Source organism: Protopterus annectens, chromosome 10.part0 (genome assembly GCF_019279795.1).
Source record: "Protopterus annectens isolate FY-2018-M chromosome 10.part0, PAN1.0, whole genome shotgun sequence".
NCBI lineage: Eukaryota > Metazoa > Chordata > Ceratodontiformes > Protopteridae > Protopterus > Protopterus annectens.
Window position 1 is genome coordinate 1,017,136,576 of NC_056744.1, and position 21,238 is coordinate 1,017,157,813.

Sequence of the window (21,238 nt, forward strand, 5' to 3'; positions counted from 1 at the left end):
GCCATTTTGTAGTTAGCCATTGAGATGTGAACACGTACGTATGTAAGATCTGTCTGTTAGTTTGTTCATATTTAAAGATGCTGCTATCCATCCTGATGTGTTTGTATGTATTAAAGCATCTGAACGAAATCCCAAGCCTTCTTATTATTTGTATTAGAGACGAATGAGTGACAATGCCCAAATTCAAAATTATGTCACTTTACAAACTGTTACATATTCTTTCTCATTCATAAATTGTTTAGAGTGTTTGGTAATTGGGAGAACCTTATGGTGATGAATGAGAATCATTTTAAAAAGGGGAGGAGATATGAAATAGTGGGATGAGAAGTATTCCTAGTTATTGCTATGATGCCAGAATAAGGTAGATGGGCAGACTGAGGTGCATTTTGTGTTGCTTTGGAGTGTGCGAGTATTGAAAGTGATGAGGAGTAGTAGGAGAAGCATGTAGATTGCATTAATCCTGAAATTAATCCTCCAACTTTACCCCTCTCTCCCCCTCAACCTTTCCTCAGGAAATATCATCATATATAACTCCCCCTACTATCACTAGGGAAAAAGTCCTTAATGCTCTCTCTAAGACCAAGAGCACTGCATCAGTGAGCCCAGACAGTATCACAGGATGAATCGCATGAAACATGACCTATCAGGGCCTCTGGAATTACTATTTAACTGTAGCCTCCAAGCAGGCTTCATGCCTCATGAATGAAGAAAGGCAACAGTCATCATCTGCAGACCCTGAGAACTACAGACCCATACGTCTCACTAGTTCATAGATTCATAGGTTCATATTATTAATACTAGACTAACTGCCCTTGTGGGCCATTTTAAGCGTAGCCAACTACCCCATGTGAGAATCAAACTCTGCACCTTGTGCCTATAAAGTGAACACCTTAACCACTATGCCAGCCTTCCACACAAAGTAACACCTCTCCCAAGTTTCGAACCCAGGTCCCCCCTCACCTACAACCCACTGCATTAACCCACCATGTCACACAGATCTTATATTTAAGGCCATGGAAAGAATTACCATGGAGATGATAAATAGAGATATAGTAAACCTCCAGACACTGGACCCAACCCAGTTTGGTTTTATCAAAGGCAGATTATGCCCACTCAACCTGGTGGACTTCTTTGAGAGGGTCACCAAAGCAATGGATGAGGGCAAAATTGTTCACACTGCCTACCTTGACTTGGCCTCGGCATTTGACACAATACCCCACTCGGTCATTGTTGACAAACTCAAGAGGTTAGGTATAAACCCATATGTCACCCGGTTTATAGCCAACTGGCTCACAGACAGGACCCAGGAAGTTAGAACTGGGGAGTCTACCTGTACAAAAAGGCCAGCCACAAGTGGAGTCCCTCACGGATCAGTTCTTGGACCACTCCTTTTTGCCATTTACTTCTCAGAAGTCAAGGCCAATGTCAGTCGTCTCTGGCTGACTAAATTTGTAGATGATTGCAAATTAGGAGCCGTCATTGAATCTCACACTGACACAAATGTTCTCCAGGAGGGGCTGACAAAGACAAACAACTGCTGTCAGACCCATGGACTAAAACTAAATGCCAAGAAATGCATAATAGTATCCTTTGGCAAGTCATCCACTCTGGTAACTATCATATTGACAACACACCCCTTAGAATTGACCCAGTAGTCAGGGACTTAGGAACACACATAGATAGTAATCTAGCCTTTGTTCATCATTCGTCTGAAGTGGTGAGGCAATCATTCTATGTTGTGCAACTTATGGCATCTAAGTCCAAGGAAGTCATTGTTCCACTATATTCAGCATTCATCAGACCTATCGTTGAGTACAGTGCTACCTTTGGTATTTACCTAACCAGGCATATCCACAATTGGAATGTCCACAGAGGTTCCTCACTAAATGAATACAGGGTGTAAGTAGAATGCCCTATGTAGACCCCCTCAAAGCCCTATCCCTGTATTCCATCTCTTACAGGCTTTTGAGGGGAGTTCTATACCTGACATACAGGGCACTGTCAGACCTCATTCTGATGGACTTTCTGCATGTCCACAAAACAAACAGCACCAGAATTACTCATTCTAAAGACTTAAATCTTGCCTGTGATATTAATAGGACCTGCTGTAGAGATAGGTATGTATCCCAGAGACTACCCTGTCTATGGAACAAGCTCTCCATCCATGTGAAGCAGAGTTCCTCCCTACCCCAGTTCAAGTGCAACTTGGATAACTGGATGGGAAACCGGAAATTCATACCTGATTTGGCACCTGTGTCTCTAATGTACACAGGTAACCCGTAAATGGTTATTCTCCCAGGTCCCTGCTTGCAAATGTTTAATCTTCCACTTGTTACACTTATCAAGGGTACCATAACTTGTCAGAGATTTAGGTTGCATGGCTAGGCTTAAAAAGGCCCTTGTATTCGTTAGCCTAGTAAACGCCTATTAACCTATGAACCTATAGATGAAGAGGATAGTTACAATTGGTGTGCATTTGTAGCAGGGACTCAAGGTAGGATAAAGAGTACTGGTTCATTTAGCAGAAGAGTCGAATATCACAGTGATAGTGTTAGAAGAGCTAAATAGGGGAGGTGTAGATTTTAATAGGAAGGTGAAAGTCTCTGAAATTTGTATATGAGGGGTATGCCTAAAAACCTGAGTTGGGAGGTGCGTACTTTCAGATTAGATAATCTGAAAGGTAATTGATAGATGGGTGACTGACATGAGGTGTATAAATCTGGGAGTAGTGGGGCTTGAGGGAAATTGGGGCTGGGTAGGGGAGTGGAGTGAACCCAACAAAGCGAGGGTGAGTGGAATGGGCCTACCCAGTGTGAGCAGCAAATATCTCCAGAAACAATGAGTAAGCAGAGTATATGCAGGTAAATATACCTACCATAGTTAAAAATTACTAAATTGTCGTAAAAAATAATAGAGCAAAGTAACACAAGTATATGCAGGCCGTGTATGAGACTGCAAACTAGCTGGTAATTGAACTGTGAAGTGTATGTTTATTATTATGTAGGTAACTGTGTTAAAGACTAAAGTGATGAACAAAAGTCACTCTGTTAATGTAATTGTAAACTGCCACAGCATTCCCAAGATGATGTCATTTTTATTATTTATTTATTGATGATGTAAATTTTTTGAGATGTGTCATTTCTGCTACATTGTTGGTGTATATTCATTGCAAAAGTTGGGCATGGTTCTGTTAAGTAAATATTTGGTTAAAAATATAACAAAGTTCCAATCTTTAATTATTCCTTGGTAGCTTGGATGGTTCTTCTGGACCTGGCGAAAGCTTATTGGCATATTCCTATTTTCAAACTTCAAAGGAATTTTCAGTTAGGAGCACAGCATTACCCATTTAAACTCTTCCCCTCTAGTTTGGCAACAGTTCCCATGTTATTTTCTAAGTGTTTTGGCATTTGCTATAGCAGCTGTGAGGTACAGAGGTATTCATATTTAGATTCATGTGGATAACTGCTTTTTTCCTGCACAGTAAGAGGATCAGATGTTCTTCATCTCACATTGCTGCAGTCCTTACACTTGGGTAGTCCGCTGTCCTCGGTCGGCCCGAATATCAAAGTATAAGGCTGACGTCGGTCAAGGCGCATTTGACTGACATCAGGACGTCAGGGTACAAATGCGCATGACCGACGTCATATCCTCAGTCTTTTTTGCCGCATGGTCCGATGCAGAAGCAGCATTGCAAGTGCCGGTTGGCGTTCTGAGATTTTTCGATTTCGAAGTTTCAGACCGAGTTCAAAGTTGGCTAAGTACCCCGTTGGGGAATATTTTAGTTTTTTCTTGCCTCAGTGATTTACCGGATGTCAGAAAAAGTCAATAATTGCATTTCTTGTGGGAAACAGATACCGCATAGAGATTATCATACTTTGTGTATTCCTTGCTTAGGGCCTGAGCACGACGTTGTTGGCTGTCGCTCTTGTGCTAGATTTAATAAACGCACTATAAAGAGGAGATTGGATTGTGCAAGGTTAGTCTTTGGGAAGCGGTGCAATTATAACATGCCGTCGGATGCTCCGACGCCCGCTTCTACAAAGAAGCGCAAGGACAAAGCAGTTAAGCCTAGACTGGAAGAACCGTCTGTTCCGGACGCCGGTTCTTTAGAGGTGTCGGTGGAGCCGGTGGCTCCACCGGAGGTTTCTGTGTGTTCCCAGGGTGAGACTTTAGTATTGCAAGATGTGGCCTCTCAGGAAGCAAGTCAAGCTGAGGGGGCTTCTCAGGTTACTATACTCCCCTCCCTTCCAAGGGTGGCTAGGCCCTCTCCTTCTGTTTCTAAGGCTTCTCCCAGGGGCAGGCCAGGTTTAGCTTCAGTTGGTGTTACCCCTAGCTCTTCAGGTACTGTGCCCAAGAAGCATATGCTTAAAATGGCAGAAGATTTAATTACTTTGATTAGGGGTTCTATGCCCCCTCCTGATAAGAGGCCTAGGGTGGAGCCTGAGCTGGGGGGTTTTGAGCAGGCTTCAGATGTGTCAGAGTCTTGACTGAAGACTTGCAGGAGTACTCTCCTTATTCTGATTCTGATGTGGATGATTCTACTCCTTCTGCTTCTCCTCCTGAGGATTTTTCTTTTCAGAAACTCTTCATTCCATGAGGGAGCATTTTAAGTGGGAAGGTCAGGACTTCTCTGATTCCAGGAAAAGGCTTAGGGAATTTTTGTTTTACCCCAGCATAGGCCTTTGGCTATACCTCCTGTTTTGGATGTAGTGGAAGATGTTTTACAGAGGCTTCCCTTAATCCTGATTCTTTGCCTCCTGCTCCTGTTAAGCCGGATAGGTATTACAGGGTGCCTGAAGCTCATAAGTATCTTTTAAGAGTCCTAGGGCAGACCCAGAAACTGTTAGCCAGGGGCCTAAAGGTGTTAAGGCTTCTGTTGTTAAGAATCCGGTTCCTGCAGACAAAGAGGCTAGGGCCTTGGATAGATGGGGAAAGAAAGTTTATACTTCTTCCACTCTTGCTATGAGGGCTTTGAATTGCCAGTTTCACATGTTGAAATACCAAAACTATCTCCTTTCACAATTAAAGTCTAAGGTTGATGCTTTGGCAGTAGGTATTGATTGTAAAGAGTTGCAAGATTTAGTGCATGTTTCTGAACAGGTGGGTAAGCATTCTTTGCAATGTGGTTTTGATGCTGTACAGGCCTCGTCTAGGGTGGCTGCCACTGGGTCAGTTCTTCGCAGGCACGCTTGGCTAAGGGATCAAAATTTGTCTGAACATGTTAAAACAAGGATTTTAGATGCTCCTTTACAATCTGACGTGTTGTTTGGTCCTCCTGTTGAGGCAGTTTTAAAGAAAATGGAAGACAAAGCAAAGTCTATGCAGACTGTTAAAGATTTTTTGAAGGTTAAGCCTCCAAAGTTTAGCAGAAATTGGCCTGCTAAAGGGTGGACGTATCCTTCTTATGATTCCCAGTCTAGGGGTAGATCTAGGCGTGGTAGGGGCAGAGCTCAGGGCTCTTTCAGGCCTAGAACAGGGAGTTCTCCTGCACAGTCTTCAGGTGAGGGCAGGGGTCAGTCCTTTCGTAAACAGACCCAATGACCTACCTTTTCAGCTGCCAGAGCCTTCTCGTCTGGCAGCACCTTTGGGAGGAAGGTTGGCACTTTTCAAAGAAAATTGGAGTTTAATTACCCAAGACAAATGGGTATTGGATATCATACACCAAGGTTACAGGTTTTATTTCCATACCTTGCCTCCGTTCAGGGGCATGCCAGACGTTCCTCCTCAACAAAGAATAGAGGCTCACAAGCAAATTTCTCTGTTACTTCAACTAGGGGCCATACAGCCGGTCCCTATGCCAGAAGTGGGCCTAGGATTTTATTCTCGCCTGTTCCTAGTACCAAAGAAGGGGAACACGTGGAGACCAATTTTGGATCTATCTATCCTCAACACTTATCTGGACATTCCCAAGTTCAAAATGTTGACGTTACAACAGCTTTTGCCTCTGCTGGGCAAAGATCATTGGATGGTAACTTTGGATCTCAAGGAGGCTTACCTTCATGTTCCTATCAGACTAAGTTGCAGGAAGTATCTGCGTTTTCGAGCTGGGACTTTTCACTATCAGTTCTCTGCATTCCCCTTTGGCTTATCTACTGCGCCCAGAGTGTTCACAAAAGTTCTGGCTCCAGTGATAGCTTTCTTCAGGCTGAAAGGAATACAGATCTATCCTTATTTAGACTGCCTGATTCTGGCTCAAGGAAGGGAAGAGCTTCTTCGTCATTTGGAATATGTGATAGCAGTGCTAAGATGCCTAGGGTATTCTGTGAACGAAATAAAGTCCAGTCTAGTACCCTCTCAAGACATGTGCTTTCTGGGTGTGAGACTGAATACAGCATCCCAGATGGCCTTTTTAACCCCGGACAAACAAAAAAGTCTATCCCTTTACTTCCATCAGCTATCTCATCAGTCCGGGCTGACTGCAAGGACAGTCCTTCAAGCCTTAGGGTTCATGGCATCTTGTATTCTGGTGCTTCCCAATGCCAAACTGCATATGAGGAAGCTACAATGGTATCTCAAAATGTATGGACACAGCACTGCCAGGATCTAGACACTGTCATTCAAATAATACCTTGCATTCAAAAGGAATTTTTGTGGTGGGCTCAGGAATGTCACCTAAACAAGGGACTCTCTGTGACCCGGCCAGAGGCGAGTCAGATTTTAACGACAGATGCCTCAGACAAAGCTTGGGGAGCTCATCTAAATGGAAAGTGGATACAAGACAAGTGGCCTGCCAGACTACAGCATCTACATATCAATCTAAAGGAGATGTTAGCAGTCCAGTTTGCATTAATAGCTTTCAAGGATTTACTTCTTCCAGGGCAGGTGTTGATTCTAACAGACAACACAACTGTCATGTGGTACATCAACAAGCAAGGGGAACGATTCTTATCCTCTATGCAGGCAAGCAATGATTTTGTGGGAGACTGCTCTCAAGTTACAACTCAATCTTCAGGCAAGGTTTCTGCCAGGAGCACAGAACTCCTTAGCAGATGTGTTGAGCAGGCGAATTATGGATCCCCACGAGTGGAAATTGGATCCTCATGTGTTTCAGAAATTGACAGTGTCATGGGGAACTCCAGACATAGATCTGTTCGCTTCTCCACTAAACCATCAGCTGCCAAAGTTTTGCACAAAATGGTTTCATCCCACAGCTTGGAAAGTGGATGCTCTTTCTTTCAATTGGAGCAATCTTCATGTGTATGCCTTTCCACCTCTGCCTCTCCTCCCAAAGGTACTTCTAAAGGTCAGACAGGACAAGCCAAGGATGATTTTAATAGCTCCAGATTGGCCTCGACAGCACTGGTACCCATTACTGAGAAGCCTGGTACGGAAGCCTCCATGGCCTTTGCCTTCGATTCCACACCTGTTGTCACAGGAGGACAGCCATTTGCTCAATGTCAAACTTCACTCTCTTCACCTAACAGCCTGGCATATTCTGTTTTGAACCATAAAGGGTCTCAACTTCCACAACAAGTTTTGAATGTGATTCTGGAAGCTAGAAGGCCTAGTACAAGGAAAGTGTACGCAGATAAATGGAAGAGATTTTTATTTTGGAGTGCAGCAAAAGATTTTGATGTTTCTGAGCCTAATTTGAGTGTGGCTCTTCAATATCTTACTGAGTTACTGGACAAAGGTTTGTCTTTCTCTTCTATTAAGGTTCATGCTGCAGCAATTTCGCTCACTATGATTGTGACCCACCATTGTTTTCTCATCCTTTGTTCAAGCAATTTCTTAGAGGGGCAAAGAATATAAGACCCCCACGAAGAGCTCCTACTCCTGCTTGGGATCTCAATTTTGTGTTGGAGAAACTCACTCTACAACCTTTTGAGCCTGCAGCTACTTCTGAGTTGAAATATTTGTCATGGAAGACTGCTTTTTGTTGGCAATTACTTCTGCAAGAAGGGTTTCTGAATTGCAGGCCCTTATGGCAGTTGAGCCTTTCTTGATTTTCCATAAGGATAGGGTATCATTACGTACTAATCCTTCCTTTATGCCTAAGGTGGTTTCTAGTGTGGCTTTAAACCAAACTATTCATTTGCCTACTTTTATGCAAATCCTCAAAATAAAGGGGAAAAGATTTTGCACACTTTAGATGTACACAGGCAGTTGCGATATTATTTGGACAGAACTAAAGGGTTCAGGCAGTCTCAGCAGTTGTTTGTTTCTTTTGCTTTGAGTTCTCAGGGCAAGCCTGTGTCAAAACAAACTATTTCTAAGTGGATTGGGTTTTGCATTGCTTTCTGTTATTCCCATCATGGCAAGGAGATTCCAGCTGGGATTAGGCCTCATTCCACTAGGGCTACTGCCACTTCAACAGCTTTTTGAGGGGAGTGGCAACCAAGGATATTTTGGAGGCAGCTACTTGGAGTTCAGTGCATACTTTCTCTAGGCATTATCACCTGCCACTTTACTCTAAATCCAGGGCTGGTTTTGCCACTGCTGTTTTGCAGGGCATCTTGGCAGCTCCTGCTTCCTTGTAGTTAGCCATCCTCCCTTACCTCTGCTTTGGGATTCTACCCAAGTGTAAGGACTGCAGCAATGTGAGATGAAGAACATAGTACAGTTTTGTACCTACCATAAATGTAGATGTTCAAGATCCACATTGCTGCAGTCCAATTACCTCCCTCCTTCCCTCTGTAGTTAGAGGTGGTTGTGTGGGTTGGGTTGTACATATTGTGTATTTTGTATATATTGTACATATAGTTAGTGCAAGGGTGGTGGGTTGGTTGTTTGCTGTCTTTTGGTTTTGACCTTTATTTTTAGGGTCTTCTGACATCTGGGGCAAGAAAAGACTGAGGATATGACGTCGGTCATGCGCATTTGTACCCTGACGTCCTGATGTCAGTCAAATGCGCCTTGACCGACGTCAGCCTTATACTTTGATATTCGGGCCGACCGAGGACAGCGGACTACCCAAGTGTAAGGACTGCAGCAATGTGGATCTTCGAACATCTACATTTATGGTAGGTACAAAACTGTACTTTATGAAACCATATGAGAAATTTGATCCTATTTTTGGATGTCATGGGATTAGTAGGCACCAGGAAGAAGCCATAATTCTATAGTTGCAGGTAGAAAGTATTCCTTGTAAAAAAAAAAAAAGTTCTTCTTAAGCAGGATGGGGGAGGGGGTGGTATCTCAGCATTGCTTGATAGCCATGTTCTTCCATAGCAACCTGGGCCATATGCTTGCAAGTGTAATTATGACTCAGAATGCCAGGCTGCATATCAGCAAGTGTCTGCACTCCCTGAGAAGTTGGTGGATCAGTTTGAGGTCCATCTGGAGGTTAAAATCCTCTTGATTCCCTCTCTGGTCAAAGAGCTTCATTGGTTTGTTTTGGTTCCAAGCAAAACTAGGTTTTCCATTTGCACTATCCCCATTTCATTTTCTGACAACAGCTGCATCAGAAACTGGATGGGGAAGGACTCACCTAGAATCTTGAACAGTACAAGCTATCTAGTTCCTTTTGTTTGCAGGTGATGCTTCACATTATTGTGAAGTAAGTTTTGGTTTTCATAACCATAAGAACATTCAGGTATTGTGCAGCTTGGTTTATTCTTCAGCTGATTGATAGCAACACTGCAACGATATGGTGCATTACAAGCAGGACAGAAAATGATCTATCCAGTTAGCCAGAATGCTCATGAAAATGTGAGAAACAGTTCTGTTCTTCATTCTCCATTTAACTACAGTATGTCTTCTAAGGAGGCAAAACATCATACCAGACTGTATAAGTTGCTCTTTTTTTTCTAGTCATTTGTGGCAATTAAATACAGAAGTATTCTCTGTTTTAACATTAATCTTGCGAGACATAAAGGAGACCCACTTCTCGTTCAGTGCAGTGAGTATCTCCTGAAATTCTCACTTGCGGCCATCATGTCTTGACACTTCCTACCCTAGACTGTATCTCCCCTCTCAAGTAGGGCTAGACCAGTCAAGCCCAGATTGAATTTTTGAATACCTATCCAATTATCTAGATCCCATTTGAAGGAAGATAGTGTTAACACACTGCTCTATCTGCAGGGGGAGTCTATTCCAGAGATGGGGGGGTGTTAAGTAATGAATTGCTCTCTCCATAGTTACTGATCTGCTGAAGCAGATTTAAATCCCTTGTTCTGGTATTTGTGGGACTGTTTGATTTGTGAAGGAACAAGAGATCCTGGACCACTGGGACCCTAACCTATAAGAAAGTATAGGTCTCCTCTGAGGAGACTATAAGACACAGAAAACTCCTAAGAGTAGACCCCAGTTCAGGATTTCTGAACTTATGAGGACAGTGACCTAACTTTTGACCAACATGTGTCCATTGTCGTAAGAAAGCTTTTCTATATTGTACAGCTTATAATCGGAAGATTGCTTCTAGATCTAGGGGTGTCATTGTTCCCTTTTACTCAGCCCTCATTATGCCAATCATTGTGTATAATGCCCCCTTTGACACGGATCTGTCCAGACACATGCAACAAATAGAGTGCCCACAGATATGTCTTACTAAAAGGATACAAGGTCTAAACAACATGTCCTACATAGACCGACTCAAAGCCCTGTCATTATACTCTGTATTCTACATACTGCTAAGAGGTTGCTTGCATACAAGGCATCCTGTGAACCAATAGTGATGGATTTACTACACATCAGCAAGTAAGATTGCTTCAGAAATTCTCTGTCTAATGATCTAAATCTGTTCTGTAACATCAGCAAAATGGTTTGGAGAGGGACAGGTTTATCTCACAGAGGATACCGCTGCTGTGGAACAGACTCCCCATCCATTTAAAAAAAAAAAAAAAAGTCTGTCCCTGTCCATATTCAACTTCAACTTGGATCTCTGGAAGGAAACAGAAAATTTGCCCCAGGACTGCCCTCTGTACTACTGATGGACAGAGGCAGTTTCTAAATGCTTTATCACATGAATGGGTCCCCTCAAGTTATCTGTAGTATGATCTCATTTATTCTCTTATGGGTAATTAATAATTATCGGCCATTGGATGGGTAATGCCAATCTTGCACCAAATGAGAAATTGGCTAGGCTTAAAATGGCCCAGAAGGGCAGCTAGCCTAGTATTTACCTCTGAACCTATAAAAGAGGGCCAGTTCTTCTAGTATTTTGTTGTAGCTTAGGCATTTTTAAGCCTGTGATTCTTTTTATTGGAGAACTTCTTATGTCTTTCCAAATGTTTGATTTGTCTGGTGAGGTACATCCCAAAAGAGGTGCGATGCTATATAATTTCATTGATCACTGCTGAATACAAGGGGACAATAACATCTTCCGATGTAGATTACACACAGTATCAGTGGCACAACAAGTAGTACACTCCCCTTTGTTCTAGAAGGCAGTTGGTTCTATTCTCATACTAGTTAGATTAATAGCTGATACAACAGTGGAGTATGAGGAGGGTACTGCACTGCTTGCCGATGGGGGCTAGCCAATTTTCCCCTAGTGGTATAAATACATTCTCAGGTCTCCCCTCAAAAGAGGCCACTAGCTTAGTGGGGACTAACTTGGTCAACCAAGGATAAAAATAAATAAATGCAATTATATTCTGTTGGTGATCAGCTGTACCAAGTAAAAGAATTTCCTATCAACCGTTATTACATTGTGATAAAAAAGGCAATTTACAACCCAGGGTCCCAGGTTTCCAAATACATTTTCATTTTGAGGTGGGGTATTACCTGTAGTATATGTTGGGGGGGGGATAGTTTGTCTGCCTAAGTTGAAGTTTTTTTAGCATTTCAGTTAACCCCATTTTCAATACACCAGGCATTTGTAAGTGTTATTTCCTGCTGGAGGATTTCTGTATCAGAGGGGGATTTAGGAATGACTCCCAGTAGCCGATCATTTACAAACTTGGTTAGGTAAAGGTCTTGGTTTGTAGTCTGTAGGCTGGCAAAGTAAATACCAAACAAAAGCAGTCTCAGCAGTGGCCCCCTGCAGAACACCACTTATTACCTTCATGTTCTATGATACTTCTACCTGCACTGTGTGGTTTCTATCTTTTAGCCAATTTGCTAGTCATTCTGGACATAGAAACATGCTTTTATACATTCTGTCCCACTTGACTCTTTCAAAGAATACTTCTGAAAGCAAAGAAAGAAAAATAGAAATTTAGTTCTAGTTGCTGCTGTTGGTCAATTCATCCATGATTCTCTGTCCTTTAAAAATGCGATCTGGTCCCTGCATTTACATTTCGGATTTTTGTCATACAACAGCTCCTAACATTGTACTACAAAACAGGGATTTTCCCTCTGGAGGTGGTAAAAATTCTTAACGTAAGAGGAAAGATTCCCCAGGAACTTTTATTTAAATGAAAGATATTTAAATTTTGGTGCAAATGGTAGAACAGCATCATTTTTTTTTGATTTGTTAACCTGGTAAACCCACGAGGCACAAGTACCCATTTTTAAGGATGAACTGAGACCACATAAAATAACTTTCATCCCATTGCTCATTCTCTCTGAAGAACCTTTGAGTCCATTTTTGATGGGCTGGCATATATTCCCTGTAGCATAGAGAAGGCTATTTTCTTCTTCTTGTTATGTGTACTTTTCTCGTCTAAGGTTGGAGGAGGAGAAGTTGGTGTACTGTTTCCTCCTCACTGGAGCTCTGTCTGTGCAGTCCCTTTCAGGAAAGTATCTAGACATTTCCATTTTGTGCTCATGGCTCATATCAACCCCATCAAATCTCACATTTTAATAACAACTTGTGGATCTGACCACTTTTGCCACTTACACATTGTACGCAACACTTCCAGATTTTGCTTCCTAAAGTAGGAAAAGATTGCTTTGATAAATCATCTTACATCTGAGCATATTGAGCATATTACATGGAAATGTTTGTTGTGGGCATTAAACTTGCAGAAATCTCTGTAATCCACACTTTTTGAGAGGTGACAAAATGTGTACTTTTGTGAGTACTGTGATTGGTTATAGCCTTTTACTTTTTGAGTGAGATAGTCTTAAGAGCTATTGTAAATAGCTACTTCCCTTATTTACACTGCTTTCCTGAGGGATTCTTTCCACCAACCTTTAGTGAGAACCATTTGAAGATAAAAAAGAAAATGGACTTCACTTCTTGATAAGATGATGACGCTATTAGTTTCCACAATCTTGGAATCATTTTGTTAATAATCTAGTAAAAAATGTGACATGGATAGTATCTAACTGTCCCAAATTTTGCAGACTGTACAGATCTGTGTCTCGTATTTGTGGGCTGTATCTCATAAAATGTGTTGTTTTCTGGCTAATCATTGAGGGTTGCAGTCACTAAATAATGAGAGGTATTTGAGATATAGACTTCAGGAAGTTCATATTTTTGCCCCCACACCCATTCCTTTTGGCTTTATCCCTGATTTTTGTCCAAAGAGGTTGTGAGGCTAATAGTATCATTTGGAGGTGGATATAATACTATAATGGACCTGCTGTCTGATTCTCCTTGAATATTTGCTGCTCTTTCCTGTGTTTGGATAGATTCCCCGAGATACAATAAGCTTATTTAGTGTTATAACTGTTTAGTCACTAGACTTGTGTACTCATTTTGCAAAGAAAAATATATAGGTTCAAGTATAAATATGAACTGTTTTAGGGAGGTGATGTTGGCAGGTCTTTGCAAGGTCTGCTCTGTAAAATCATATGGTTTTGATTTCTTCAGACTTACAGGAAGTCTTTTGTTCTCACTGACCTTTTCTACCCTACACCACCAGGAATGTCAAAGAGTTAAACAAGAAGTTTTATCCTTGCGCCGCGAAAATTCTATTCTGGATGCAGAGTGCCATGAAAAAGAAAAGCACACACATAAGCTGCAAACTCGAGTTGCTGTTTTAGAGCAAGAGGTTAAAGATAAGGATCAGCTGGTGATGAGGACAACAGAAGTATTAGAAGCCACCCAGGAACAAAAGGTTAGAGATACTTCTGATCTTATATCTCATAACTATACTGGGATTGTCTGTTTTGTAAAATCACAAAAAATAAAACCAAAGCAAAGTAAAGATTTGGTGCCATTTTATTCACTTGAAAATGTTGGCACTTTCTTTCTCCTTGTTGTGCTGGATTTTCGTATACAAAAGTCACATCAATTCCACTTCATTAAATACTCACTATTAACCTTATCAACAGTTAATGTATACATTCTTAGTATGACCAAAAACAGTTATGGATATACACACACACTTGTGTGTATGTATGTGTGTATATATATATATATATATATATATATATATATATATATATATATATATATACATACATACACACACACACACACACACACACATATAGCAACATACATAAAAAAATATGTAAAAGAAATACTATTGTTTGTTTTTAGGAGGTTACTCTGATTTTCCATTGAGTCTTGTTTATATATCTTATTTTATAAATTATGATGTGATGTTGTCCTATCTTGCCTTCATTCTTATCAGTTTGGGTTCGGATCCGATCCTCGGATCCATCTTGGCCTTTATATTCAAGCTCGAGGTCTTCTGCCAGCTTGTGGCTAAACCCTATACCAGCATGCACTTTAACCTTCCCCAGATCTCGTTTGCCGCTAAACAAGATTAGGTGGTCATTCTGCTAGCTCTTTTGGCTGGTCATTTAACTTTTTGAGGTTATTGCTTATTGTGTAATCCTTTTCCATTTTTTGTGGCTGTGTTTTTAGCTGTTGGCTATCGTTTTCCGTTTTGGCCTTGTTATCCCTTACCATTTTTTTTTATTCCTTCCTAACCCTTTAAAAACAGTTAGTTTTAGTTAGAGAACTGTTTTATTCTTGGCTTGTTTAAGTTAGAGGGCTTTCCTTATCCTTTATTTTCTCTCTCCTGGGCATAGCCCGTTTGAGTTAGAGGGCTGTGCCTCCCTCTTCTTTCTCTCTTTTCTTACTATAATTTGACCTTTTTTAGTTTTTAGGGTCTAGTTTAATAAAAAAAAAAAAAAAAAAAAAAAAAAAAAAAAGGATATATTATACTCTGCTCTTATTTCCTTGTTTTTTGTGGTTTAAGATGTCCAGTAAGAATTTGAAACCTTTAGACTTCAAAAAATGTGATGCCTGTGGTAAAAAAGAAATGCCCTTAAGTGATAGACACACTCTGTGTCTATTGTCTTGGTGCCATTCATCTCCAGGAATCTTGCTCAGTTTGTCATGTTTTCAGTCAAAGAGCGCTCATGGAGAAGTAAAGCAAATTGATATTGAAAGAATTATTGAAAACCCCCTTTTTAGATGCTTTAGAAGAAGGTAAAGGATAAGTCTCCAACAAATAAATCTGACAAGTCTGATAAATCTGACAGGTCTGGGAAGAGATCCTCCTCTTTTTCCTTATCGGAGCCATCAAAAAAGGTGGCACAAATATCCTCTCTGGATCCGAAGCTTATCGGATCCGAGAAATGTACATCTGCTCTGACACCATCTACTCTGGTGCCGAATGAGTTCAAATTACGGAGCTGGTCTCCTACCTTAGATCCATTCTCCCCCACTCTCAGATCATCCATATCGCAAATGTCCAAGTCCCCTACCCTCTTGACTTGGTCTTCCAGGAGTCTTTCTGAAGATGATGTAGATCGGGTGGTACGGAGGCCGCTGAGGACTCTGGCGCTGGCTAAATTATTGTTGTGTCTGACCCCCATGGCTTTGGATCCTATCACATTTCTGCTTAGATTCCTCCTCTGATCCAACTCCTGGCTTTGGAGTCAGAAGATCTTGAGCTGATTATACTGGAACTCTTGGATCTGAGACCTACTATGGGATCTATGGATCCGTCCATAGCTCTGACTTCCTCGGCTCCGTTGAAACTTGAGGAGTCTAGGAGCTGATGCTCTCCAGTCGGGTCAGTGGAGTCGGGTTGGATTGGACAGTTGCCTGATCCAAATATGCCTCTTGGGGACTCAGTGCATTTGAGCTCGGCTCCTACCTTGGCCTCGGGCCCATCGTCTTTGGTTCTGGGGAGGGGTCCCTCAGTTTCTTCGGATCCAGGGATTTCCTTGGAAAAGGGATAGGGGCTTTCGAGGTTATGAGGAGAGTGCTGTCTCCACAGATGACTCTGCTGTCATCTCCAGATGTTCTTCACCCAAAGGCTCAGGTGTCCGCCTCTATACCCCTGCATCCACAGGGACTCAGAGATCCTAGGCCTTAGGATACCCCCCACTCTTCCGAAACCTCCCCAGAGTACTCCTCTGAGGAGGTGCCTTGAAAGAGGTTATGCAAGAGGAAGCACCTAGACTCCTCAGAGGACTCCATCACTTCCGATACGGACCTTGATGAAGCTGAAGGGTCCCCACGGTCGTTTTCTGATGATGTCTCCTTTGGAGACATCCGAGAAATGTTAAAACAGAAATGCGGCTGGAAGTCCACCAACCCTTATGCTAAGGAGTCTGTCTACCTGAAGGCTTTTGCATCTCACCCTTCCACTTCCTGGGTGAAATGCAGTCTGAGGGTCATGCTGCTCAGTGCTAGAAGTCTAAATCTCAAGATGCACTCATTTGAAGCACTCCTTAAAATGGAGAACATCGACATTTTGTGCTGTAATGGAGACCTGGTTTAAAGCAGCAGAAAGCACCCCTCTGCGCTACCAGGCTATAACTCATTCCACACCTTTCGGCCCCAGAACATGGACCGAAGCTCCAAAGGCGGTGGTGTCTCCATAGTCATAAAGGATATGCACACCTCAAGACTAGTAGCCCAGCATAACACATCTGAGATACTTCAGGTACAACTAACATTGGGTAAGATGGTGATTCAGGTCGTAGCCTGCTATAGGTCCCCAACCATGTCCCAAGACTCTCACTCCACGTTCTTAAGCACCCTGGAAACTATTAAGATCCAACCCAACACTCTCATATTAGGTGACTTCAACTACCCCTCCATCAACTGGGAAAACTACTTATGCACCAATACGCTGGCCCAACGCTTCCTGGAATTCATCAGTTCCAATGCCCTGGGCCAGCTCATTCTTACCCCCACTAGAGGAAGCAACATCCTTGACCTGGTTATTACTAACATGGCAACCATTGCTCTACACCAGTAGTCAATTTCTTCCTGGTTAGAACTGACCATAAACTAATCACCATGGAAATCCGCATCTCACCCACACACACTGCAAAAGTAACCACCATGAAAAACTTCTCCAAAGCTGACTTTGGGCTCCTAGAAACAGAGGTGGCCAACTTCACGGCACCCATGCCAATAGAAAATAGATGCATGACTGCTATATCATACACCAGTGCACTGTACGAACACGTACATAAATGCATGGAACTAGCCATACCCATCAGAGCCAAGACGCTCTCCTCCAAAAAAAGGAAGCCAATATGGTGGTCCCCTGCCATTAATAAATTCTATAACAGAAGGAAGAAACTGTTGCAGAAAAAGGTGATGTCCCAAGACTGGAAAACCTCTCCTATTAGCCTCAACAAAAAGTTGAGATCCCTCATCAAAACCTCTAAAGCCAGCTATGAAGGCAGAATTGCAGCAGACACTATAAACGGCCACAAAGCCTTCTATAGTTAAATCAAGAATCTCCATGGCAATACCCAGATTTGCTCTGAGTTACTGCACAATGGTACCTCCTATACTGAGCCAACAGATATTGCCAACATACTGGCCAACAGTCAGTGCCAACTTTACCCCTGTCTCCCCCCCTAAAGGGCCAATCACAATACCGGAGGAATGCCAGGCAACCCAGCATTACTGCAGCACAGGTTAAAGCTGAATTGTCCAAGGCCAAGAATACAGCTTTCATGGGACCCAACAATATCCCTGGCTGTGTTCTACATGAATTACAAAGTGAACTGGCACCAAATCTTTGTGCCCTGTTCACTCACAGCCTCACCTTAGGCTTTGTCCCTACTGAATGGCGCACTGCTACAGTCATCCTTCTCCCCATAAAGGGGGAGCAACTACAGACCCTGGGAATTATTACCCCATTAGCCTGACGAGTCTGATATGTAAAGCTATGGAGTGCACCATCATGGACCTAATTAACAAGGGTATAGGGAATCTCCAAACTCTAGATGCCATGCAACTTGGTTTTGTGAAAGGTAGATCAAGCCTGCTCAACCTGGTTGACTTCTTTGAATCAGTCACCAGAGCTGTGGATGAGGGTAAGGCAGTTCATACAGCCCACCTTGATCTGGCCAAGGTCTTTGATGATATTCCTCACTCAGGAATTATTGATAAACTCACCAAACTAGGCATCAATCCCTATATCATTAGGTGGGTTGCAAATTGGTTCACAGATAGAACCCACAGTGTGAAAGTAGTGGACTCCAAGTCAGACTGCCGACCTGTCATGAGTGGAGTCCCACAGGGCTCAGTCCTGGGTCCTCTCCTGTTTGGCATGTACTTCTCAGAAGTCCAGACCAACATGGAGGGACTCTGGCTGACCAAGTTTGCAGACATCTGCAAGCTGGGAGCCATTATTAGCTCCCCAAATGATGCAGACATCCTACAGAAAGGCTTCACTGAGACCAGTGACTGGTGTCTAAACCATGGCCTTAAACTTAATGCCAAAAAATGAGTTGTCATCCCCTTTGGGAAAAACTCACTTCCCACTAATTACCACATTGATGGGAGCCCACTGAACACTGAAGGTGTCATAAGAGATCTAGGGACACAGATTGACAGCAACCTCTCCTTCGACCACCACATTGCCACTGTGGTCAGAAAGTCTATGTGGCACATCTCATTACCAAGGGTTTTGCATTCAGGAAGAAAGAGGTCATCATCTCTCTCTGCTCTTCCCTCATTAGACCAGTCATCGAGTATAATACCCTATTTGGTATGTACCTCACTAGACACCTGCAATAGCTGGAGAGGCCACAAAACGTTCCTCACAAAGAAGATCCTAGGCCTTAAACACATGTCCTACACAGACAGACTCAAAAAACTCCAGCTATTCTCTGTCTCATATCGTCTACTAAGAGGCGATCTCTGCTTGACATACAAAGCCATGTCTGATCCAGCTCTGTTAGAAATGCTACATCTAAAGAAATCCCAATCCCTCCGCACCACACGCTCCAGAGACCTTAACCTCATTACCACAATCAACAGAACATGCTGGAAGGACAGGTTCATAACCCAAAGACTGCCCATGCTCTGGAATAGACTTCCCATACATGTCAAGCAGAGCACCTCACTGGCCGTGTTCAAGAGCAATCTTGATGAGTGGATGGGAAATCGAAAGATCACCCCGGGGATCACTCCTGTGGCTCTGCTTGATAGAGGCACTGGGAAATAAAGTTGGGCAGCACAGTGCCAGGGGACTTCTGTGGGCTAGGCTTGTAAAGGCACCAGGACCATTAGCCTAGTGCACACCTATGAAACTTTGGACTTAGTTTCACGAAAGGCATGGGAGTCCCTGGACTCAGTGGAACCTGTTCCTAGGAGGCCAAACAAATATATTGCATCCCCTTCAGACAAGACTTTTCTGACCAAGGGAGTCCTAGTAGATGCTATGGTTGTGGCGGCAGCAACCAAGGAGGAGGTCTCAGAGACATCTTCTGTCCATCCACCAAACAAAGGAGTCTCAGTCAATGGACAGATATGGAAAGTGCATATTTTCTCAGCGACTTTTTCCCTCAGATCGCTGAATTACCTTACACATTTTACTAGGTTGCAGAGAGACCTCCTGAAAGAGGTAGGAGATACTCTCCAAAGTTCAGTAGCTTAAGGGGTCTTGGACAATGTTTCCTCTCAGTCCAATACCCTAAACTCAGTTGACAACACCTCCATGAGATGCATCTCTTATGCAGCGGATGGAGCAAGTAGAACAGCGGATTCTGGAATTTCCCTAACAAGACATTCTTGGATGTGCTTGTGTGACTTTGCGGAGCCCTTAAAATCTTCCTTTGTGAATGCCCCATTTGATGGCTCATCTTTGTTTGGGTCCAAAGTCGAGAACACACTAACCAGGTGTGAGCAGGAAGGAAAGACTCTCTGTCTGCTGTAGGAGTCTGTTTTTCCATACCTATTAGACCTTATCTGAAAGGACAGAAAGGAAATGGTAAAATGTGGTTTTGAAAATCTCAGAGATCTTTCCAAGACACACATGGTGAATCATCTCCCAGGGACCGAGGAAGAAATAGCAATGGAAGACGTTGACCACACGGCAGATGGGGCCCACATAATCAGGGTGACAGAGATTCTTTCTTTGGCAAGCCCTTTCAGCATTCCTGAAGGGAACCCCATCTGTCCATCGCTGGAGGCAGTTAGGGGCTGCTTATCTTTGTACCCAGAAACCTGGCAACGAATAACAAAAGACAAATGGGTACAAAGCATCATATCCAGAGGTTACATCATGCGCTTTTCACTTCCCGTTCCAAAGGCAAAAAAGTTTCTGGATGTTCCACCCAGTCAGAAGGAACAAGCAACTGTAGAAATTCAAAAGTTGCTAGACAAAAGAGTCATCCAAACAGTCCCCACAGACCAAATAGGATCCGGAACTTACTCAAGATTCTTTTTAGTTCCAAAGAAAACAGGGGACTGGAGACCAATTCTGGATCTCAGCATTCTAAACAAATCAGAAAAAAGACCAAGTTCCAGATGGTAACATTGCAGTCAGTACTCCCATTCCTGGGAAAAGACATTTGGATGTGCTTTATATAGATCTCTAGGGTGTGTACTATCGCATAAAAATGAAGAGGTGATCCAGGAGACACCTGTACTTTTGGCTGGGTGCCAGTCATTACCAGTTTCGAGCTCTGCCCTTTGGCCTCATTGCAGCCCTCCCAGAGTGTTCACTAAATGTATGGCAGTAGTCGCGGCTCACTTGAGACGTCTAGGATTCCAGGTGTTTCCATACTTAGATGATTGGCTTCTAACTGCCACGACCAAGCATCTACTAATACAAGCGAGAGACACAACCTTACAACTTTGCTCTCACCTAGGCATTAAAATAAACTACGAGATATCTGCCTTCTCAGAATGTGGTCTTCATAGGACAGAATTGGACTCAACAAACATGACAGCTAGACTCCCTCCAGAAACAATTCTAGTTCTAAGACACCAGGTTTCATACTTTCTAGGAAAGAAGAAAGTACAAGCAAGGGTAGTTCTAAAATTTCTGCGAATCATGACAGCAGCAATAATTCTGATCCCACTAGCACGTCTGCACATGAGAATTCTACAGTGATTGCTATCCACTCAGTGGTCCATGCAAGACCTACCGATGTCTAACAAGATATTATTAACAGAAACTTGCAAGAAGGACCTTCATTTGTGACTTTACTCCACCCAAATAACTCTAGGTCGACCATTTGTTCT

At 42.7% G+C, this 21,238-nt stretch overlaps 1 protein-coding gene across 1 annotated transcript in view; it reads left to right on the forward strand.

Moving 5' to 3' along the window:
- Window positions 1-21,238, forward strand: part of SASS6 (SAS-6 centriolar assembly protein) — a 1,319,564-nt gene that overhangs the window by 745,201 nt on the left and 553,125 nt on the right. Inside the window, exon 9 of the mRNA XM_044085777.1 lies at window positions 13,695-13,889. Within this exon, the coding sequence (XP_043941712.1) occupies window positions 13,695-13,889 (195 nt within the window). The remainder of the gene's footprint in view (window positions 1-13,694; window positions 13,890-21,238) is intronic.